Genomic DNA, 23,230 nt, shown 5'->3' on the forward strand with positions numbered 1-23,230 from the left:
ATCGATATGACATAAAAAAACATACAATACGAAAATAAACAGAAACTTGGAGATTGGTTTACTAATTATCGCTCGCTAGATTGCACGTTGCATAAAACTGAGACTGATAAGCATGAAACGCTTCTTTGTCAGTGAGTTTCTCCTTACCCTTCTTCGACTTTGAAGTTGAGGCCGATGTTTTTACTACCCTTTTCGTGGTTGGTTCACCAGTTCAATCAACTGAAGATCTGCACGTATCCCTACTATGACCTGGTTCTTTGCAACGAGTACATGTTCTTACTGTTTTTTCAGTGTCTTCACTCGTTGACGGATGACGTTTTGTTGATTTTGGGCGTCCGGGAGCTCTTTTCGGCTTAATGGGAGGATTTACAATTGGTAGGACGTTGGGCCCCGGATCCGACCATTCAGACCGATGGGGCAAAGGAAGGATGTGTTCCATATACGTACTTATATAAGTTTCTGTCGTGAACCAATGAGATACAAATTGAGTAACATCAGCTACTCCAAAGGGTCCTGCTGCTGCAATAACATGTCCGCATGGTATGCCTGATCCCTGCCACTGCCCACATGAACAAACTTTATCTGCTAGATTAACGAGGCCATTTTTTCGTCCATCACGCACTTCTACTAGATTGTTTGTCAATGGAATTGCTTGCCATCTTCTTGACTTTTTCGTCCTCTTGGTTAGTTTATGTTCAGCATATGGAGTAACAGTTGAAGTAAGACTAACCGATTGGTTGCGATGTTTGAAATACCAATCTTGTACCGAAGCTCGAAAAAATTCCAATAACATGCAAACAGGTAGTTTTCGAGCATGTACGGATAGTGCATTAACAGACTCTACACTGTTGCTAGTAAGGTATGAATACCTAACATGTTCAACTCTACTTCTAGACCATTTGTGGAAACCAACATCACTTAAAATTTTGTAAGACGCTTTCAATCTTCTTCGAAATACATTAAGATGATCCTCAAAATCCGACGCAGGATAAGCTTTGACCATTTTCCAATAATGTCATTCAAAATATTTGAATTTGTTGGATTTACTTTTAATGCTTGCAAACAAATGATGAGCGCAGAAACAGTGAAACGCTTCGGGGAACACGGTTGAAACACCATGTGCTATTGGCAAACCTCGATCAGAAATAAAAGTAAGCTCTGACATACGATCACCCATTCCACAATTCATTAAATGGTCTCGTAGGTTGCCCAAAAACCAATCCAAAGACTCGTTTGTCTCACCGCCGGCAATTCCATAAGCCAATGGCAAAATTCCATTATTGCTATCTATCGCAACAGCAACTAAATTTGTACCCAAATATCCTGCCTTCAAATGCCCTCCATCGACAATGATTATCGGGCGACAATGTTGAACAAATGATCGAACTTGCAGGAATGAACAATGTTAAAACAAATATTTTTTAATAGATACACAAGGAACGCAAGGACGCAAATAAATGGTAATAGTGATACTTACAACTACGCCAAGGGAATAATAACACATCAGAAATCTATTTTCTTTGTCTGTGATCAAATTCGTTACGCTTCTGGGGTTGTGAATCTTAATGTTATATAGGTAAATAGGAAGCATTTGGTACGACTCTTCACTACTCCCACGAAGTATCTGTAATGTATGACATTTGGCCCTCGATGCTTGATTGTAAGATATGCTGACACCGAATCGGTTGCCTATATCTGCACGTATATCGTTTGCTTTATATTTCCGGTTTGCAGATTTAAATGAATCCACAAGCATACTACCTAACACCTTTTTGGTTGCATGTTTATTGTTTCCCATAATTAGTGTGCGTGAGCATGTGTGTACGTCATGCAGTTTCTTTACCATAAAGTTTTCAGTGAATCGTATTCTGTAAGCACTACATTTCCACACACAGTTTGGCAACACACATTTAGCAGTGTACCGAGATTTGTCTGACTCTACAGGCTTTATTTGGAAGTTTTCTTCAAGACATTTTGTAAAAAGGGTGTTTATAAACTCTTCTTTGTTTAGGAAAGTTTGACAAACTTTTATTAAATCTGACACCCTATACGTGGTTGGTATTTCAGTCGTATATTCGTGCTCTTCCTCATGCTGACTCAAAAGAGTTGGCATATTCCAGAACGGATCTTGCTTTTCTTCTTCATATTGGAATTCTGCGTCTCTGTAAGACCCTAATCAGTTTGTACAGCAGTGTAAATATGTTACATAGAGTGTGGGTGATGTTGTGCTGTTAAACAGAAGTCACTGAGTGAGCTGAGCCTAGTGCGCACCGCGCACACTAAAGGGAGCGCTCCGCGCACCCCTTACTGTAGCTGGGTTCCAGCTTTTTAAATCAGATATTTTGATGGGCATTTTGGTAAATTCACTTATGGACGGGTTAAAGACAGATAGGTCAGTTTGTGGAGCACCATTACTCCATAATCAACAACCTTATCACTTTAACTTTGATTCTAGAGAGAGATTGTGATTTTTGAGAGAGAAAGCTTAAATCCAAGAGGAAGGAGCTTGTTTTGGGTTAAAGTTCAAGCATTAAAGTCGTTCATCTTATCTCTAGCTTCGTTGTGGTGGTTTTGGTATGTTCTAATTTTATTTTCCTTACTTTGATTTAGTGTAAGGGTTAGGGTTTGAGTGAATGATGAACACAAAACCCATTATTGGTGATTTTGGGTGTTCTTGGGTAAAATTGAGTCTTGAATACTAATTGGTGACTAGTCTAGGGTTTCAAAGTATTAAAATGATGTTTATGAACCCTAATTGGTGAGTTAATTGCTAACACACCTAGTTATTTAGTAAATGGGTGTTGGTTAGTTAGTGGATGACCCGAAATGGGTGTGTTGTCTTAAAATGGTTATTTGGGTAATAAATTGACCTAGTTTGGAAAGATGGGTATGAATTACCTTAATTATGTATTAGTTGGTGTTGTTGGACCTTAATCACTAGCTTTAAAGTGATTAGAGGTGGTCTTGACTTTAATTGGGCGATTTTGGTATAAATGGGCGATTTAATACATTAAGTCATTAAATGCTCATGTGTAAGTGTTAGTATTGAGTCCACTTAGCTTGTGTGTTGATCAAGTACTTATTATATTAGGTACTTTGCTTTGAAGCTTGTGGAGGTTGAAATCGTCATCTAATTGTTAAGGTGAGTGGAATAATTATATGCGTATGTATATAATGTATCTATTTGTTGTAGCGTGAAAGGTGTAGTGTCGAGGTGTTAAGACACCACGTTTCACGTGAAGAGTGTAGCATCGAGGTGTTAAGATGTCACTCGGGTGTAGCATCGAGGTGTTAAGATGCCACCTAGGAGTGTAGTGTCGAGGTGTTAAGACACCACTCCGTAAAATAATGAGTGATGCATCGAGGTGTTAAGATGCCACTCGGGGTGATGTGCCGAGGTGTTAAGGTGCCACCCTAGGGGTTAGTGGTGCGAGGTGTTAAGTGCCCTAATGGATGTTATGAACACCGATGGCGTTTTCGCGAGCGCCGTTCCCTTATACTATTGGTCGACCATGGTTAATTGTGTTGTAAGCATATTATATCATTTCGAGTTATATTATTATGCGGTTGTTGCTAGCTTGTGACATTGGAGATTATAGCTTGTTAATGTGACGATAAGCTAATTGTGTTGCTAGCATGTTTGCGGTTTGTGTAAGTGTATGCAAGTAGGTATAATTATATATGTATTCGTATAATTATTGCATTCACTAAGCTTTGCTTACCCTCTCATTGTTTACCATTTTATAGGTTCGGTTTTGGACAAGTGTAAGGGCATCGTATTGGACTAGAGATCCCACTTGATGTTAGGGGACGCTTTTGGCTTTAGTAGCTCTTGGAGTTTGACCGGTAGTTGGGTAGTTTAATCCCAAACGCCATGTTCATTGTGTAGTTTGGAACTTAAACTTTTTGGTGGTCGAAACTCTAAACTTGTATTAAACTTGTATTTTGGGTCGTGTGGGCCCCGCTTGTAAAACATCATTTTTATGTTTGATTCGTGTTAGTTTTACATATTTGAGTTTGTTGTGAAAAGCGTTCGGTCTAAAAGTGTCGGGAAGTCGAAGATCTTTTCGCGAAAAATGGACATTTTGATCAGAACTGTCTCAGGCCTTGTGCGCGCCGCGCATAGGCAGTGGTGCGCGCCGTGCACCCTCCAGATCAGTTTTAAATTTTTTTTTTTATTCCGCGTTTTTGGTTGGTTAACGGGTTGGGTCGTTACAAGTGGTATCAGAGCATGGTCTAAGGGATTTAGGTGACTTGAGATAGGCGCCTAGACTTAGACTTTTGTGTGCGCGTGTATGCGGGACTAGTAGGACTTTGGGTCGGATCGGGATGGTTAGTGCATAGGTTTATGTGAACTAATCATGCGCTATTTGTTTGTGTTGTGTTTAGCAATCATCAAGCGAGATGGACGTTGTACTAGCGAGTTAGCGCGACGTGCTCGCGTAGTAATGACTAGCTACCATTACTACGAGTGAAAATCGGGTTAAACAAGCAATGTACGACGATTGTTGAGCGAGATGGAGTAGTGTGGCATATATGTATATACACATGTAATTGTCCTTTCGTTTTTGTGGTTTAACCTATTTCGTTTTATAGAATGAAGACGAGAAACGGTCCCGATCATGATAACGGAAGTACAAGCGAGGACGCCGAGTTTTTGGCCAAGGTTGAGGCCGTCTTTAAAAAGTTAAAAACGTATTTTCTTACGGACGTCCGAAAGGTCTTTCAAGATTCGGTCGATGGGCAGGTGACCGATCTGATAAATGAACGAATGAAGGCCACTATCGAAGAGGCCCTTGACGCTAGGAATATCTATCCTCGCGGTGAAGGAAGCGAAGGAAGGCGGGACTTCCACTATAAGAACTTCAAGGATGCTCAACCCCCGATGTTTAATGGGGTGCGGGATCCTTTAAAAAGTACATGTTGGATCTCCGATATTGAGGGAGCTTTCCGTACCGCGGAATGTCCTCCCGAAAAGAAGACGAGGTATGGTTCTAGCATGTTACGCGAAGAAGCTAAGTTGTGGTGGGACGATAAAATCAACTTGTATGGTGAAGAACAATGTATGGGCTTGACTTGGGAAGAGTTCAAGAAAGAATTTTTCAAAGAATACCGAACTTCTTCCGACCTCGATAGAATCCGGGACGAGTTGCACCATTTGCAACAAGGTTCCATGGATTTGGTTACCCTCAAGTCTACATTCTTGGCAAAGACTCGTTTTTTCCCGGAATATGTTGGTGATGATCATAAGCTCATGAAGGATTTCTACCGTACTTTGAATAATGAGTACAAGGGGAAGATTAGTCGGGGTATGGCTAAGACTTTTGATGAATTGTTTGAGTTGGCTCGGGGTTTTGAGCCGGAGGTTCCAAGAAAGAGTGATTTCATGTTTTCCAAAAGAAAGTTTGAAGGTTTTAGTTACTCTAACGCCTCAAGCAAGAAGAGCAAGAGCAAGAGGGGGGCCGAAAGTGTCAATAGTGCAAAGAAGGGCACTACCGGTGGGTTTTCTTATACGTGCTACAATTGTGGGCAACCGGGTCATATGGCTCGTGAGTGTCCGAAACCATCTTCCGGAAACAAAGTCACTTGTTTTAATTGCGGCAAAGAAGGGCATAAGAAGCCGGAGTATCCCGACTTGCGAAACGACAATGTGAAGCGGTTAGAGAAGGCGGCGGGTACTGCTAGGGGTTGCAACTATTTGATGACCAATGATGAAGCCAAACAATCGCACGAAGTTGTCTCAGGTACTTACATGGTTAATTCTAATCCGGCAAGGATTCTTTTCGATAGCGGTGCAAATTTGTCGTTTGTGTCTCCTAAATTTGTGCCTAAACTTAATAGACCATTAGCTAAGTTAAGTCGTCCGATAGAAGTCGAAATAGCGGACGGCAAGACGGTGCTAGTGGTTGATGTGTGTGAAAATTGTGATGTTGTTTTCGGTGCCGAAACCTTTAAAATTGATCTCATTCCAATGACTTTGGGCCATTTTGATATTGTCGTTGGTATGGATTGGCTCGATCGTTATAGAGCCGATATTGCATGCCATGATAAGTTTATTCGTGTGAAGACCCTAAGTGGGGGAGAGTTAATTATTCATGGTGATAAGCGAAGGAGACCGGCGCCGATATGCACTTTTGCACGGGCACGTCGTTTTGTTGTTACCGGTGGCATGGCTTTCCTTGCTCATGTTGTTGATACTCGCAATGAGCCACCACCTATTCGTGAAATTCCGGTTGTTAGTGAATTCGAAGACGTTTTTCCGGACGAATTACCGGGTGTCCCGGTGGAAAGACAAGTTGAGTTTCGTATTGAGTTGGTTCCGGGAGCTACTCCCATTGCTAAAACTCCTTATCGTTTAGCACCAACGGAAATGCAAGAGTTGTTAAATCAAACCCAAGAGTTGCTCGAGAAGGGTTTTATTCGACCGAGTGCTTCGCCATGGGGCGCTCCAGTGTTATTTGTGAAGAAGAAAGATGGTAGTATGCGTATGTGCATTGATTACCGTGAGTTGAATAAAGTGACGATCAAGAATCCTTATCCGTTACCTAGGATTGACGATTTGTTTGATCAACTTCAAGGTGCAACGTATTTCTCTAAAATCGACCTACGGTCCGGCTATCACCAAATGCGGGTCCGTGAGGAAGACATCGAGAAAACAACTTTTCGAACGCGTTATGGGCATTTTGAATTTGTGGTAATGCCTTTTGGTCTTACGAATGCACCGGCGGCATTCATGGATCTTATGAACCGAGTGTGCCAACCTATGTTGGACAAGTCGGTAATAGTGTTCATTGACGACATACTAGTCTACTCGAAAAGTATGAACGAACATGAACATCATTTGCGTGAAGTATTGAAGACATGGTGGTTTATTGTGATGCTTCCTTAAATGGTCTCGAGTGTGTTCTAATGCAAAGAGGTAAAGTCATCGCTTATGCCTCTCGACAATTAAAGGAACATGAAACGAGGTATCCGACTCATGATCTTGAGTTGGCGGCGGTTGTGCATGCGTTGAAAATTTGGCGCCATTACTTGTATGGTGTCAAGTGTACGATTTATTCGGATCATAAGAGTTTGAAAAATCTCTTTAATCAACGAGATTTGAATTATCGCCAACGTAGGTGGATGGATGTGGTGAAAGACTACGATTGTGAAATACTTTATCATCCGGGTAAGGCGAATGTGGTCGCGGATGCGTTGAGTCGAAAGAGTCAACATCCGGCGATACGAGTTGGATCGTTACGTTTGATTATTACCAACGATTTTCTTGAAAAGCTTGGTGAGATTCAAATAGAGGCTTATGTTCACAACAAGCATACGGAGCGAATCGTGGGCCAATCGGAGTTTATTACTATGGGTCCGCGTGGTTTGTTGTCTTTTCAAGGAAGGGTGTGGGTGCCTAAGATGGGTGATTACCGACGAGTGCTACTTGATGAAGCACATAAGTCAAAATATTCCATTCATCCGGGCGCGACGAAAATGTATCTTGACTAGAAGAAAGATTATTGGTGGCCGGGCATGAAGCGTGATGTTGTGAAGTATGTTGAGCAATGCGTCACGTGTTTGCAAGTAAAAGCCGAACACCAAAAGCCGTATGGTAAATTGCAACCGTTAGAAATCCCGAAATGGAAATGGGAGCACATTACCATGGATTTCATTACAAAGTTACCTAAAACGGCGAGAACCCAATTCGATTCGATTTGGGTTATAGTTGACCGATTGACAAAGAGCGCTTTGTTTCTTCCCATTAAAGAAGCGATATCGTCGGAGACCTTGGCTAAGTTGTTTATCAAGGAAGTGGTCTCGCGACATGGGGTTCCTATATCTATTATTTCGGATCGAGATACCCGTTTTACATCTCGGTTTTGGGAAAAGTTTCATGAAGATATGGGTACGCAATTGAAGTTGAGCACGGCGTATCATCCTCAAACGGACGGTCAAACCGAACGTACGAATCAAACTTTGGAAGATATGTTACGGGCGTGCATCATTGACTTTGGTGGTAGTTGGGATGAGCATTTGCCTTTGGTGGAATTCTGGTACAATAATAGTTATCATACTAGTATCGGGATGCCACCTTACGAAATGCTTTATGGGCGTAGGTGTCGAACTCCCGTTTGTTGGGGAGAAGTGGGTCAAAGAGAGATCGGGAGTACCGATTTGGTTTTAGAGACCAATAGCAAGATCGATTTGATTCGGGAACATTTGAAGAAGGCTCAAGATAGGCAAAAGTCGTATGCCGATAGACGTAGGCGATTGATTGAGTTCCAAGAAGGCGATATGGTGATGCTTAAGGTTTCGCCATGGAAGGGTATTATTCGATTTCGAAAACGGGGAAAGTTAGCTCCTCGGTTTATTGGTCCCTTTAAAGTTTTAGCTCGTGTTGGTGAAGTCGCGTATCGTTTGGAATTACCCGAAGAGCTTGCGGGGATTCATAATACATTTCATGTTTCCCATCTCCGTAAGTGTCTTGCGGATGATTCATCATGGGTGCCGTAAGACGAAATTGAGCTAAACAATAAGTTAGAGTATATTGAGGAGCCGATTGCCATACTCGATGAAAAGGTCAAAAGGTTGAGGCATAAAGAGGTTAGGACTTTTAAAGTTCAATGGCGTCGTAGTAAGGGTTCCGAGTTTACTTGGGAGCCCGAAGAATTCGTGTTGGTTTATCTTCCCTCTTGTCATGCGGCTTGGATTGCGAGGACGCAATCCGAATAAGTGGGGGAGAGTTGTAAGACCCTAATCAGTTTGTACAGCAGTGTAAATATGTTACATAGAGTGTGGGTGATGTTGTGCTGTTAAACAGAAGTCACTGAGTGAGCTGAGCCTAGTGCGCGCCGCGCACACTAAAGGGAGCGCGCCGCGCACCCCTTACTGTAGCCCGGTTCCAGCTTTTTAAATCAGATATTTTGATGGGCATTTTGGTAAATTCACTTATGGACGGGTTAGAGACAGATAGGTCAGTTTGTGGAGCACCATTACTCCATAATCAACAACCTTATCACTTTAACTTTGATTCTAGAGAGAGATTGTGATTTTTGAGAGAGAAAGCTTAAATCCAAGAGGAAGGAGCTTGTATTGGGTTAAAGTTCAAGCATTAAAGTCGTTCATCTTATCTCTAGCTTTGTTGTGGTGGTTGTGGTATGTTCTAATTTTATTTTCCTTACTTTGATTTAGTGTAAGGGTTAGGGTTTGAGTGAATGATGAACACAAAACCCATTATTGGTGATTTTGGGTGTTCTTGGGTAAAATTGAGTCTTGAATACTAATTGATGACTAGTCTAGGGTTTCAAAGTATTAAATGATGTTTATGAACCCTAATTGGTGAGTTAATTGCTAACACACCTAGTTATTTAGTAAATGGGTGTTGGTTAGTTAGTGGATGACCCGAAATGGGTGTGTTGTCTTAAAATGGTTATTTGGGTAATAAATTGACCTAGTTTGGAAAGATGGGTATGAATTACCTTAATTATATATTAGTTGGTGTTGTTGGACCTTAATCACTAGCTTTAAAGTGATTAGAGGTGGTCTTGACTTTAATTGGGCGGTTTTGGTATAAATGGGCGATTTAATACATTAAGTCATTAAATGCTCATGTGTAAGTGTTAGTATTGAGTCCACTTAGCTTGTGTGTTGATCAAGTACTTATTATATTAGGTACTTTGCTTTGAAGCTTGTGGAGGTTGAAATCGTCATCTAATTGTTAAGGTGAGTGGAATAATTATATGCGTATGTATATAATGTATCTATTTGTTGTAGCGTGAAAGGTGTAGTGTCGAGGTGTTAAGACACCACGTTTCACGTGAAGAGTGTAGCATCGAGGTGTTAAGATACCACTCGGGTGTAGCATCGAGGTGTTAAGATGCCACCTAGGAGTGTAGTGTCGAGGTGTTAAGACACCACTCCGTAAAATAATGAGTGATGCATCGAGGTGTTAAGATGCCACTCGGGGTGATGTGCCGAGGTGTTAAGGTGCCACCCTAGGGGTTAGTGGTGCGAGGTGTTAAGTGCCCTAATGGATGTTATGAACACCGATGGCGTTTTCGCGAGCGCCGTTCCCTTGTACTATTGGTCGACCATGGTTAATTGTGTTGTAAGCATATTATATCATTTCGAGTTATATTATTATGCGGTTGTTGCTAGCTTGTGGCATTGGAGATTATAGCTTGTTAATGTGACGATAAGCTAATTGTGTTGCTAGCATGTTTGCGGTTTGTGTAAGTGTATGCAAGTAGGTATAATTATATATGTATTCGTATAATTATTGCATTCACTAAGCTTTGCTTACCCTCTCGTTGTTTACCATTTAATAGGTTCGGTTTTGGACAAGGGTAAGGGCATCGTATTGGACTAGAGATCCCGCTTGATGCTAGGGGACGCTTTTGGCTTTAGTAGCTCTTGGAGTTTGACCGGTAGTTGGGTAGTTTAATCCCAAACGCCATGCTCATTGTGTAGTTTGGAACTTAAACTTTTTGGTGGTCGAAACTCTAAACTTGTATTAAACTTGTATTTTGGGTCGTGTGAGCCCCGCTTGTAAAACATCATTTTTATGTTTGATTCGTGTTAGTTTTACATATTTGAGTTTGTTGTGAAAAGCGTTCGGTCTAAAAGTGTCGGGAAGTCGAAGATCTTTTCGCGAAAAATGGACATTTTGATCAGAACTGTCTCAGGCCTTGTGCGCGCCGCGCATAGGCAGTGGTGCGCGCCGCGCACCCTCCAGATCAGTTTTAAATTTTTTTTTATTCCGCGTTTTTGGTTGGTTAACGGGTTGGGTCGTTACAGTCTCCGTCTTTTCCTCCATCTGAATCACTATCTTCGATCAGAGGTACCTCAAACGGGTGGTTTAATTCTTTAATTTTACATACGTTTTCAAGACCATAGTTATGCAAATCAAACTCTTCTGTGTTTGGAAGTGGCAATTCAGGTTCTTCCACTTTGAAATTGTTACTTGCGAGGTTTTCTTCGGTATCATGTTGTAGTAACAATTGTTGTGGTTGGTGTTTTGGTGGTTTTAGTTTTTTTGTTGTTTTGGTGGTTTCTTAATTTTGTTGTAGTAGTGGCTGGTTTGTCGAGTATTTTGTTTCTGGATTTCGTTGTGGCTGATGCATTATTATTCTATCGACAATATAAATATCAATAGGAGCATTTACAATTGCATATTGTAAAAACTCTTGAAAGTCTTCATCATCATCAGTAATATCAAAAACATGATTATTAAAAACATATCTCATTGAAACAGCTGCATTGGGTGGGAATTCAATCTTTTTAAGAACAGTTTTTAACAATATTCTCCGATTCATTGGTTTTACGGGCGCAATTGGGAGTCTTAACCGAATTCTAAAACAATCTCGTGGCATATATATGGGTATGTTGTTAATGTACTCAAAATAACCCCCACAACATATATTAACAACAAATTTATCATCATTAACACCATTCATAATGACAAAAAATAGTGAAAAATAGTTAAAATAGTACCTTAACGTGGGTATAAGCTCTGCATTGAAAACTTTTGAAATTGTTATGAGACTGTGATTTCAAAGTCTCATGGTCAATCTAAATATAGGGACAAAATGTTATCCGTAAAAATCTAGGATATCTGACGAAATCTTATCCACAAAATCGTATTTCTGATCAGATAAGGTCGCAAGCTCGCAAGGCGCAAGGGCGCAAGCTTGCGCCTTGCGAGGGCAAGACGCAAGTCTTCTTGCGTCTTGCGAGGGCAACCTGGCAATTTTTTTTTTTTGGGCTCCAGCGCAAGACTTTGTTTGGGAATGAGCATTTTGGCTATAATCCCTATTTTTTAGTGTATTCAATCTATATAAGGTTTCAAAATTTAGTTATACTTTGTAACAAAATTACACAGCTCGTCTCTGTAGTTTGTATAAAGTTGCATTCCGAGTCTCTGAACTTTTTTTGGCACTCCAAGTCCTCATGGTTTCATTTGTTTGCATGGCTCGTCCCTCTGTTTGTTATTTTTAGGGACTCTGAGTCCCAAAAAACTTAAACCATAGGACTCGGAATGAAATTTCATACGAGCAATAGGGACGAGCTGTGCAAAAAATGAAACTATAAGGACTCGGAGTGCCAAAAAAAGTTCAGGGACTCGAAATGCAATTTCACACAAACCACAGGGACGAGCTGTGTAATTTTGTGTACTTTAGTTATACTATACTATTATACTATACACCTTGTAATTTTTTTCCATTTTAATTAAATTATTATTTTCATTTGTACTTTTATTCTTATCAATTTATCGGAGTATAAATTTACGGTTATATAGATCACTTGGTTCAAAATAATTGTTCTATTTAATTTATAAAAGTCATTTGTCTTAATTTTGACTTAAGATAAATTTGTTTGTTTTATATAATATTTAATAAATTTATATCAACGATTTACATTTTAAACCTGTTTTCATCATTACAGTCATCAACAAATAGTATATAACACAAAAAAAAAAAAAATAGTTAATGTAAATGTTGAAAACAAATACTTTAAAAGCCCAATGATAACTGCAAAATGCACTAAGAAGTTTTAGCCCAATGAAAGTGGAAGAAAGTCGAATTTACTAAGAAGTTCTTCATTAATTTTATATAACACAAACAAAAATGGTTTTACTAAGAAGTTTTTGAAGTAGTTGCGGGTATCTGTACCTTTGATGGGCAGGTTAATTTTGAAAAGTTTACTAGCGTATCCGTATCGGGGTAAACTCATGTACCCGTTGACGGGTCGCGAGCGGGTGATGGATGTATTAGATCCGTTATGGATAAAATCTGATCTGAGGGTCCGTCATACCCGTTTGAAAAATTCGCGAGTATACCGATCAAACAACCGTTGAACCATACGTATGGACTTAAATGAAGATTTATTATGCATTTAACCCTATATTTTCAATACAAATAATTATTACCAACATTGAAATCTTAAATCTTCAAAGAATAGTTGGTTTTTTTTCATGCATTAAGTGGAGATTTAACTTCTCAATGCATTTAAATATGAATTTTTTTTTTTTTTTCATTCTATAACCAAAATTCTTTTTGAGAAATCTCTTCAATTTTTCAAAGGTTTTCAAAGTTCCCGTCTTCTTGCTTGCTTACATTCCAACGTAATACAAAATTTACTTTTTAAAATACAAAGTGTAACCCCAATATTTATATTGTGACCCGGGGATATCCGCAGGTACGAGCATGCTTTTAAAAATAAATCCGTCAGTAAAGATCGCGAGTTAATGTGGCTTGCAAAAAAATCACCAAGTACGGATGATGAAAATGAATCCGCGCCCACCACTCGGGTGTCATCCCTAATACTATATCCATATATGACAGATATAAACCCCCACCGCATCCAATATACGTTCATGAAAGTATGCATTCTAATATTCAGGTACATCCAATCAATATATGAATTATATGCATCTCTACTGAACTTTATGTTTAATTTATATTTTATACGTTGTAGTGATCAAAATTCAAGGACATTAAAAATTTCAAAACCATTTATATTGCTACTGTCAATTGTTTTTTCATCATTATTTTATTATTGGATATTTCTAACCACATTGTCAATTGTCAATGCTGGCATATTAATTTGGCATCTCAATTGTTTAGATTTGAGACGGCTGTAGGTGAGTAAAATGGGGCGTGGGAAGTGGCTTTTGATGGAGATTTTAATATGGAATACATAATTTGAAGATTTCCAGCCTACAATCTAGAAGCCCACCTTCTAGATATTCAAAGTAGGCAACCTTGACAACTCATATGGAAGTAGCAAGGTTGATAACGATGACGGCCGCCAACCTTCTCCGTTCACACCATTCCACCGCCATAGAATTTTTACTATAAATAGAGGTGCAAACCTTAGTTGTAAATCATCCCAAAATCACTCAGAGAAGTATAATCACAACCTAGAGAGTGTGTGTGAGTTTGAGAGTTTTTTTTTTAGAGTTTTGTAAATACTCGTGTAATCTATTCTTGTAAGTAATAGAGTTATTTACTCTCAAATTTGTATCTCCCAACGTCCAGGCGATCCTCTCTTCCTAACAAGTGGTATCAAGAGCTTGGTTAGAGACGTTGGTTGAGTTTTTGGGTTTTCTGAAGTTTTCTCAAAATTCAATTTTGAGTGTACCATTGGATTCGTCTCGTCGAACCGAGTCCAACGCAAAAAATGGCGACTTAAACGGAGTTATAACGAGCCCAGAAAACGCGGTCAAAAATTGGTCAAATCGCCGGAATCTCGCCGGAGAAGACGACCGGTGCCGGAATTTTCGCCGGAGAAGACGATCACTGTAGCAAATCACTGTAGCAGCTGGCGGTACTGTAGCAAGTTCCTGTAGCAGTATTGTAGCAGTACTGTAGCAGTACTGTAGTAATTCTGAAATTTTACAATTTGGTCCCTGAAATTTTCAGAAATTCATTTTTGGTCCCTGAAAGTTTAGAAAATTATAATTTTGCCCCATAAGTGGAATTTAAGCAGCGAAGTGTCTATTCCACCATTTTCAACCGTTCCGGACGTAACGGTGATCTCTGTTTTCTACAATTCAACCCCGTTTGTGTTGAAAAATTATTTTTAAGGTGATAATGTCCACAGAAGAGTCAACATCATCTTCCGGAGCTATGATTATGCTCACAGCCACAAACTACACGCTGTGGAAACCTTGGATAGAAGATCTCCTCAGCTGTAAGGATTTGTTCGATCCTATTGAATTGAAGGGTATAAACCCTGATTCTGCCAAAGAGAAAGAGTGGATGAAATCAAACCGAAAAACTATTGGTCAGATCCGTCAATGGATTGATCATAGTGTCTTCCACCATGTTGCACAAGAGACAGACGCATATGTCCTCTGAAAAAAGTTGGAGGACATGTACCAGGCCAAGACTGCTCGGAATAAAGCCCTGCTGATGAGGCGTTTAGTCAACATGAAGCTCAAAAGTGAAACTTCAATTGCCGAGCATACCAGTGAGTTCCAGAACTTGGTCAACCAGTTATCGTCTGTAGAGATGCCGCTTGGTGATGAAGTTCAGACGCTACTGCTACTTAGTTCCCTTCCCGATAGTTGGGAAACGCTGGTAGTAACACTCAGCAACTCAGCCCCGAATGGCAAACTTACCATGTCAATGGTCAAGGATGCCCTATTCAGTGAAGAGGCAAGGAGAAAAGACATGGGCACAGATCAGACCTATGCCTTTGTCATAGAGAATCGGGGGAGACAGCGAATGAGTAGCAAAAATAAATGGAGAGGCAGAAGCAAGAGCAGGGGCAGGTCAGCTGATGGCAGAAAACCAACATATAAATGCCATCATTATGGATTAGAGGGACATATGAAGAAGAACTGCTATAGATTGAAAGAGGAACAAAGTCAAAGCAGTTCACAGCCGAAGAATAAGAGTGGAGAAACATTAGTGACTATCTCTGGTGATGTAGCTTATTGTTCAACCCATGATGAGACATGCCTTCACGTCTCACGAGAAAAAACAGAATGGGTGGTAGATACTGCAGCTTCCTACCACGTGACTCCATATAAGGAATACTTCACAACATACAAAGCTGGTGACTTTGGAGCTGTGAAGATGGGAAATTCCAGTTCCACTGAGATTGTCGAAATTGGTGATATCAAGATAAAGACAAGTTCCGGGAGCACAATCACTCTGAAGGATGTCCGCCATGTGCCAGATCTTCGGCTGAATTTACTTTTCGGAGTAGCTCTCGACAAACAGGGCTGTGATAGTCATTTCAGTAGAGGCACGTGGAAATTGTCAAGAGGCGCTATGATAGTCGCTCGAGGACACATTTGTGGCACACTGTACAAGACTCATGTGAAGATCTGCACATACAGTATTAATGTTGCAGAAAATGAGGCTTCACAAAATTTATGGCACCAGAGACTCGGTCACATGAGTGAGAAAGGGTTGTCTACCCTAATAAAGAAGGAGCTTATCAATGTAGACAAGGACGATGCACTAGATCTTTGCAATCATTGTCTGTTTGGTAAGCGTCATAGAGTCTCGTTTATGTGACAACCCGGAAATTTCCAACCAAATTTAAACTTTAATCTTTATATGTTTCCGACACGATAAGCAATATTTGTTAAGTTAAATTTCAAGAATTTTAAACTATGTTCATACATTCATTCAACCTCGACCAAGTTCCAACGATTCACGAACCATTAAACGAATATGATTATATATGTATATGTGTATATATATTATAACTTGAAACGTAAACAAAATATTAGATTAAATACTTTATATGATTGTATCTGTTTCAAAATGTTTATCAATGGAATTAGAAGATAATATCAAATGATTGAATTATCAGATATATTGAATTATGATTACAAGTCTCTGTTGAAAGGCCCACGTTGATTTGAGAAATCTTTCCATTTTAACAATATTCGGAAAATGGTAAAGTGATTTATAAATAAGAACAAATTGTCAATCATAGAGAACTAGACAAAGGATAATGGAAGATTGAATCTCATAAAGACTCGATTGATCTATTTAGTTTTAAACGTACAAAAACGTTTTCAGTTTAAAAAGAACTTTATTATTAAAACGTATATAACTTTTATAAATATCTAGAACCACTTTTGACAACTCATTACTTAACTAGTATGATAAAGATAACGATATTTATATTTTATTTTATATATAACGATTTAAATTAATATTATATATATATATATATATATATATACGCTTATTATACGTACATAGTTTTATACTTTTACTATACTTAAACTTTACCTTTACTTTATTTTTACTTTACTTTAACTTTAATAATTCACTTTAATAATTCATACTTTAATAATTCACTTTAATAATTCATACTTTAATAATTCACTTTAATAATTCATACTTTAATAATTCACTTTAATAATTCATACTTTAATAATTCACTTTAATAATTCACTTTAATAATTCAAAAATCTATTATAAATAGAATTCAATATGTTTCATTATTTCATAGAAACTTGAAAATATTTTTCTCTAAACTCTCTCAATCGATTTACATATATATATTTACTCCGTATTATTTCAAGATATTATTAGTATACATAAAATATTACGACGGAGTGCTGTCCGAGTGATTTCGAAATTGTTTTTCGAGTGGGATAGGATTAAGGAAATTATGGGTTATAGCTATGGAGGTGATTGAATATGGTTCATGGGTATGCTCGTGAGATCAATATAATGTTTATATTTTCCGTTGCGTCTACGTACCTTTCCTGCAATATTGAATCTCAATATTGATACGTGAGTACTCATAATTTAACTTTTACATACTAATAGTGTATCCCTGACTAGTGCTCGAGTATTTAGGATTATGCATGCTTGTAATTTTAATATTGCCCTTAGACAGGTTAGGTTGAATGTTGAATTAGTTACACTTGCGGTTGAGATAAGGTATAAGATATGCATGTCCTTAGAAAGCTAGCGAAAAATTAAGAACTTTTCCTTTAGATATCGAATGGTTTCGATGAACGGATTAGAAGTTATAATCAATTGAATTTTCGATATTTTTATTAAAAATGATTATTATTATCGTTGTTTTTATCGTCGTTCTAGTTTTATCTTATTATTATGATTATTATTATCTTTATCAATAAAAGGGATTTATCATTAAAAATTGTTATTTTTTTATTATTACTATCGTTATTATCGTTAAAGTTATAATTAGTATTATTATTATTATCCAATTATTATTATTATTATTATTATTAGTATTATTATTATTATTATTATCGTTATTAATATATATATCATTATTTAAAAACGGTTATTGTTATTGTTATTATTATTATTACTATATTATCATTAAGATAATTATTAGTATTATTGTTAATAATGTTATAGTAACTATCATTATAAATATTAGTGTATTTAAAACAAATATTTGTAACACCTAATTATTTTGATTACTATTATTATCATTATTATGAACACGATATAAAAGACGATTAAAAGTTATTAAACGAAACGATTAGGAAATAATGAGTAAGAGTATCATGATGAAATTAAAATATTATAAGATATTGATTTAGATAAAATTATCGTTCTTATTTATTTTAACATTACTATTATTATTAAAAGTATCGTTAGTATTAAAACTATCATTTTAACAAAAATTATCATTTTAATAGAAATGTCATTGTTACTATAAAATATCATTATTATTATTATTTTAAATAGAATTATTATTTTAAATATAATATTAAAAATTATCGTAAATATTAAAGTTATCATAATTAGAATTATTGTTTTATCATAATGTCATCTTAGTAATTATAAATATTGATATTTTTATAATAATAATTATTATTACAAAATAATACAACTTTTACTTACTATCATTATAGATATTATTTTATCAAATAAATATGTGATACAAACATATTTTACTACGTGTAATAACTTACTTTAATAATACCTATCATATTATCTTTATGATATTAAATGAACCCTATAAATTTTATTACCTAATATATATAAAAGTATATTTTATTATATAAATTTAATATAAAATTTTATTTATTAATAAATAAATTATATTATTTACTCTAATAAATCTTTTAAAAATATTTAAAAATATAAAACGACGATATTTAAACTATATATTAATCATGTATAGATTTTTGAAAATTATTTTGAGTCAAATTTACTTTTGTTGACTTTTGCATATTAGTCTCGAGCATTAGGATTGTGGTACACTATGACTTAACCTAATTTGTTAGACAAATATTGACCAACACATAAATATATATAATTAATTTAGGTTCGTGAATCTGAGGCCAACCTTGCACTTGTTCAATGACGTTATATGTATTTTTACTACGAAATACAGTATGGTGAGTTTCATTTGCCTTTTTACCCTTTATATTTTTGGGCTGAGAATACATGCGCAATTTTTATAACTGTTTTACGAAATAGACACAAGTAATTGAAACTACATTATATGGTTGAATGATCGAAATCGAATATGCCCCTTTTTAGTCTGGTAATCTAAGAATTAGGGAACATACACCCTAATTGACGCGAATCCTAAAGATAGATCTATTGGGCCTAACAAACCCCATCCAAAGTACCGGATGCTTTAGTACTTCGAAATTTATATCATGTCCGAAGGAGGATCCCGGAATGATAGGGGATATTCTTATATGTATCTAGTTAATGTCGGTTACTAGGTGTTCACCATATGAATGATTATTTTTGTCTCTATGCATGGGACGTATATTTATGAGAACTGGAAATGAAATTCTTGTGGTCTATTAAAATGATGGAAATAAATGATTATGATAAACTAATGAACTCACCAACCTTTTGGTTGACACTTTAAAGCATGTTTATTCTCAGGTGTTAAAGAAATCTTCCGCTGTGCATTTGCTCATTTTAAAGATATTACTTGCAGTCTTTCATAGCATATTTCGAAGAACGTTGCATTCGAGTCATTGAGTTTATCAAAGATTATTATTAAATCAATTTATAGTTGGATAGTGGATATTATGAAATGGTATGCATACCTGTCAATTTTCGATGTAAAGAAAGATTGTCTTTTAAAAACGAATGCAATGTTTGTAAAATGTATCATATAGAGGTCAAATACCTCGCAATGTAATCAACTATTATGAATCGTTTATAATGTATATGAACGGGTCCTTTCAGTTTAATTCCTCTTCAACGATAAAATCAGAGTTACTCAGTCTGGTACACTCTGATGTTTGCGGTCCCTTAGAGGTTGAATCAATTGGCGGCAATCGATACTTTCTGACGTTTATCGATAAAACTTCTCGAAAGGTGTGGGTACATTTCTTGCGGACAAAGGACCAGGTGTTCGATTACTTCAAACAGTTCCATGTCATGGTAGAACGTGAGACAGGAAAGAAGTTAAAGTGTCTTCGATCCGCCAACGGCGGTGAATACTCTTCCAGGCAGTTCGATGCCTATTGCAGATCATATGGCATCCGACATGAGAAGACAGTTCCACGTACCCCTCAACACAATGGTATAATAGAAAGAATGAACCGAACAATCATGGAACGTGTTCGGAGCATGCTCAGTATGGCTAAGCTGCCAAAGCCATTCTGGGGAGAAGCAGTCAGAGCCGCATGTTACTTGATCAACCGATCTCCATCAGTACCACTAAATTTTGAAGTTCTGGAGAAACTTTGGTCTGGAAAGGATCCATCATACTCTCACCTAAGAGTATTTGGATGTTTGGCGTACGCACATGTATCCAAGGAGCTCAGGCAGAAGCTGGATGCAAGGACCACCCCATGCATATTCATAGGCTATGGAGATGAAGAATTTGGATACAGATTATGGGATCCAAAGGAGAAAAAGGTGATCAGAAGTAGGGACGTGATGTTCCATGAAAGCTAGACAATAGAAGATATTGAAAAGTCCACAATATCTCAGAAGTCAAATGTTGCTGCTCAGGTGCCAGAGGTAACAACGAAATCATTCATGAGAAATGAATTTTCAGTGCAGGAAGAAATGCCAGAAGTAGAAGATAATGAGGAAAATGACGGTGCTGAGCAGGGGGAGCCACAACCCCATCTGCCAGACGTTCCAGAACCATCACAAGGTCAAGATGATGGTGGATCTCCTCAGAATATTCCAGAAGTTCGTAGATCTGAACGAGGTCGGATTCCATCGAGTAGATATCCAGAATCCGAGTACCTTCTACTTACTAAAGATGGAGAACCGGAGAGTTTTCATGAAGCAGTAACTCATAAGGATAAAGAAAAATGGTTGCTCGCAATGCAGGATGAGATGGATTCTCTGCAGAAAAATCAAACTTATGAGATTGTAGAACTTCCAGGCGGAAAGAAGGCACTGAAAAATAAATGGGTGTACAAGCTGAAAAAGGATGGCAGTGGAAAAGTGGTGAAATTCAAAGCACGACTTATAGTCAAAGGATTCCAACAGAAGAAAGGGATTGATTTTGATGAGATATTTTCACCGGTAGTCAAGATGACTTCAATTAGAGTCATACTTGGATTAGTCGCAAGTATGAACTTGGAGCTTGAACAGATGGATGTAAAGATAGCTTTTCTTCATGGAGATTTACAAGAAGAAATTTACATGGAGCAGCCGGAAGGTTTTGAGGTTTCAGGAGATAACCTCGTATGCAAGCTGAAGAAAAGTTTATATGGTTTGAAGCAGGCACCTAGGCAGTGGTACAAGAAGTTTGACTCGTGCATGGTGAGTCAAGGGTACAAGAAAACTGCAGCAGATGAGTGTGTCTACATTCAGAAGTTTTCTGAAGGAGATTTCGTTGCTCTTCTACTATATGTAGACGATATTTTAATCGTAGGAAAAGACGCAACGAATATCAACCAGCTGAAGAAGGAACTCTCTAAGTCTTTTGACATGAAAGACTTAGGACAGGCTCAACAGATTTTGGGAATGCAGATTACCCGAGACAGGAAGAATAAAAGGTTATGGCTATCTCAGGAGAAGTATATTGAACGAGTGCTTTCACGTTTCAATATGAACAATGTCAAACCTGTTAGCATTCCATTAGCCAACCATTTCAAGTTAAACAAGAGTTCTTGTCCCTCATCCAAGGAAGAGATCGGGGAGATGTCTTCAGTACCATATTCTTCAGCAGTTGGAAGTTTGATGTATGCAATGGTGTGTACAAGGCCCGATATTGCTCATGCAGTGGGAACAGTGAGTCGTTTTCTCTCGAACCCCGGAAAAGAGCATTGAAATGCGGTAAAATGGATTCTCATATATCTTAAGGGTACAACGAATCTATGTCTTTGTTACGAGGGAGCTGATCCAATCTTGGAAGGCTATACAGATGCGGATATGGCCGGAGATCCTGATAGTAGGAAATCTACTTCAGGATTCATTTACACTTTTGCAGGAGGAGCTGTTTCATGGCAGTCAAGACTACAAAAGTGTGTTGCATTATCCACAACTGAAGCAGAGTATATTGCTGCCGCAGAAGCTGGAAAAGAAATGTTGTGGTTAAAGCGTTATCTCCAAGAATTTGGAATCAAGCAAAAGGAGTACAAGGTACATTGTGACAGTCAGAGTGCTCTAGATTTGAGCAAGAACTCCATGTACCATTCCCGTACAAAACATATTGATATTCGCTATCATTGGATACGCGAGGTAATTGGTCGACAACTGTTGAGACTAGTGAAGATCCATACAAAGGAGAATCCTGCGGATATGTTAACAAAGGTGGTGACTCGAGAGAAGTTGGAGTTATGCAGAGACAAAACTGGAATGTTTGTGGATTCAGCTGGAGGGGGAGAATTGAAGATTTACAGCCTACAATCTAGAAGCCCACCTTCTAGATATTCAAAGTAGGCAATCTTGACAACTCATATGCAAGTAGCAAAGTTGATAACGATAACGGCCGCCAACCTTCTCCGTTCACACCATTCCACTGCCATAGAATTTTTACTATAAATAGAGGTGCAAACCTCAGTTGTAAATCATCCCAAAATCACTCAGAGAAGTGTAATCACAACCTAGAGAGTGTGTGTGAGTTTGAGAGTTTTTTTTAGAGTTTTGTAAATACTCGTGTAATCTATTCTTGTGAGTAATAGAGTTATTTACTCTCAAATTTGTATCTCCCAACGTCTAGGCGATCCTCTCTTCCTAACATAATTATCCCCTAATGCTAATCAATGATGACTATAACACCCCTCTAAATGTTTTTTAAACATTTTTAATTTCAATATATCTAGATCAAATATGTCGCTCGTATTTATTTTTCCAAACCTTGAGAATGTTTTAAAGCAAATCTATATTAATCAAATAAATTTTTTTAGAACGGCAGGAGATTTTATTAAATAAAACTAGCAAGAAGCTAGACAAAAATTACAACAAAGTGTCCATAGGGTTTTGTAACCACACGGACCAATTAGTCCTATATTTTTTAAATCTAGAAAAAATCCAAAAGAAAGCGGAAACTGTTGTAAATTTAGTAGTTAAATATGGATGGTAATTAGTCAAATATGGATAGTAAAATTTGTACTATATATATGTGCATAATGTAAGTTACAAAAACACACATATACATTAAATACATCACACCTCTCTTCAACCTCTTTCTCTCCTATATCTTCTACAACACATCTCTCTTTTATTGGTTCTTTCAATTTGAATATATTGAACCAGACCACTAAAGATAGTTATAAGCCTACTGAAATATAACACGTTATCAGCACGAAGTGCTCCGTATAATCAAGGTTTATCTAAGAAAGCAC

The 23,230-nt window shown here is 37.5% G+C and overlaps 1 protein-coding gene across 1 annotated transcript in view; it reads right to left on the minus strand.

The window, feature by feature from the left end:
- Nucleotides 1–211: 211 nt before the first annotated feature.
- LOC139870520 (uncharacterized) overlaps nucleotides 212–23,230 on the minus strand; it is a 30,599-nt gene continuing 7,580 nt past the window's right edge. The window contains exons 2-3 of the mRNA XM_071858308.1: nucleotides 1,065–1,386; nucleotides 212–725 (exon numbers count right to left, since the gene is read on the minus strand). Of these exons, the coding sequence (XP_071714409.1) occupies nucleotides 212–725; nucleotides 1,065–1,386 (836 nt within the window). The remainder of the gene's footprint in view (nucleotides 726–1,064; nucleotides 1,387–23,230) is intronic.

The sequence above is a fragment of the Rutidosis leptorrhynchoides genome, chromosome 10 (assembly GCF_046630445.1).
Source record: "Rutidosis leptorrhynchoides isolate AG116_Rl617_1_P2 chromosome 10, CSIRO_AGI_Rlap_v1, whole genome shotgun sequence".
Lineage (NCBI taxonomy): Eukaryota > Viridiplantae > Streptophyta > Magnoliopsida > Asterales > Asteraceae > Rutidosis > Rutidosis leptorrhynchoides.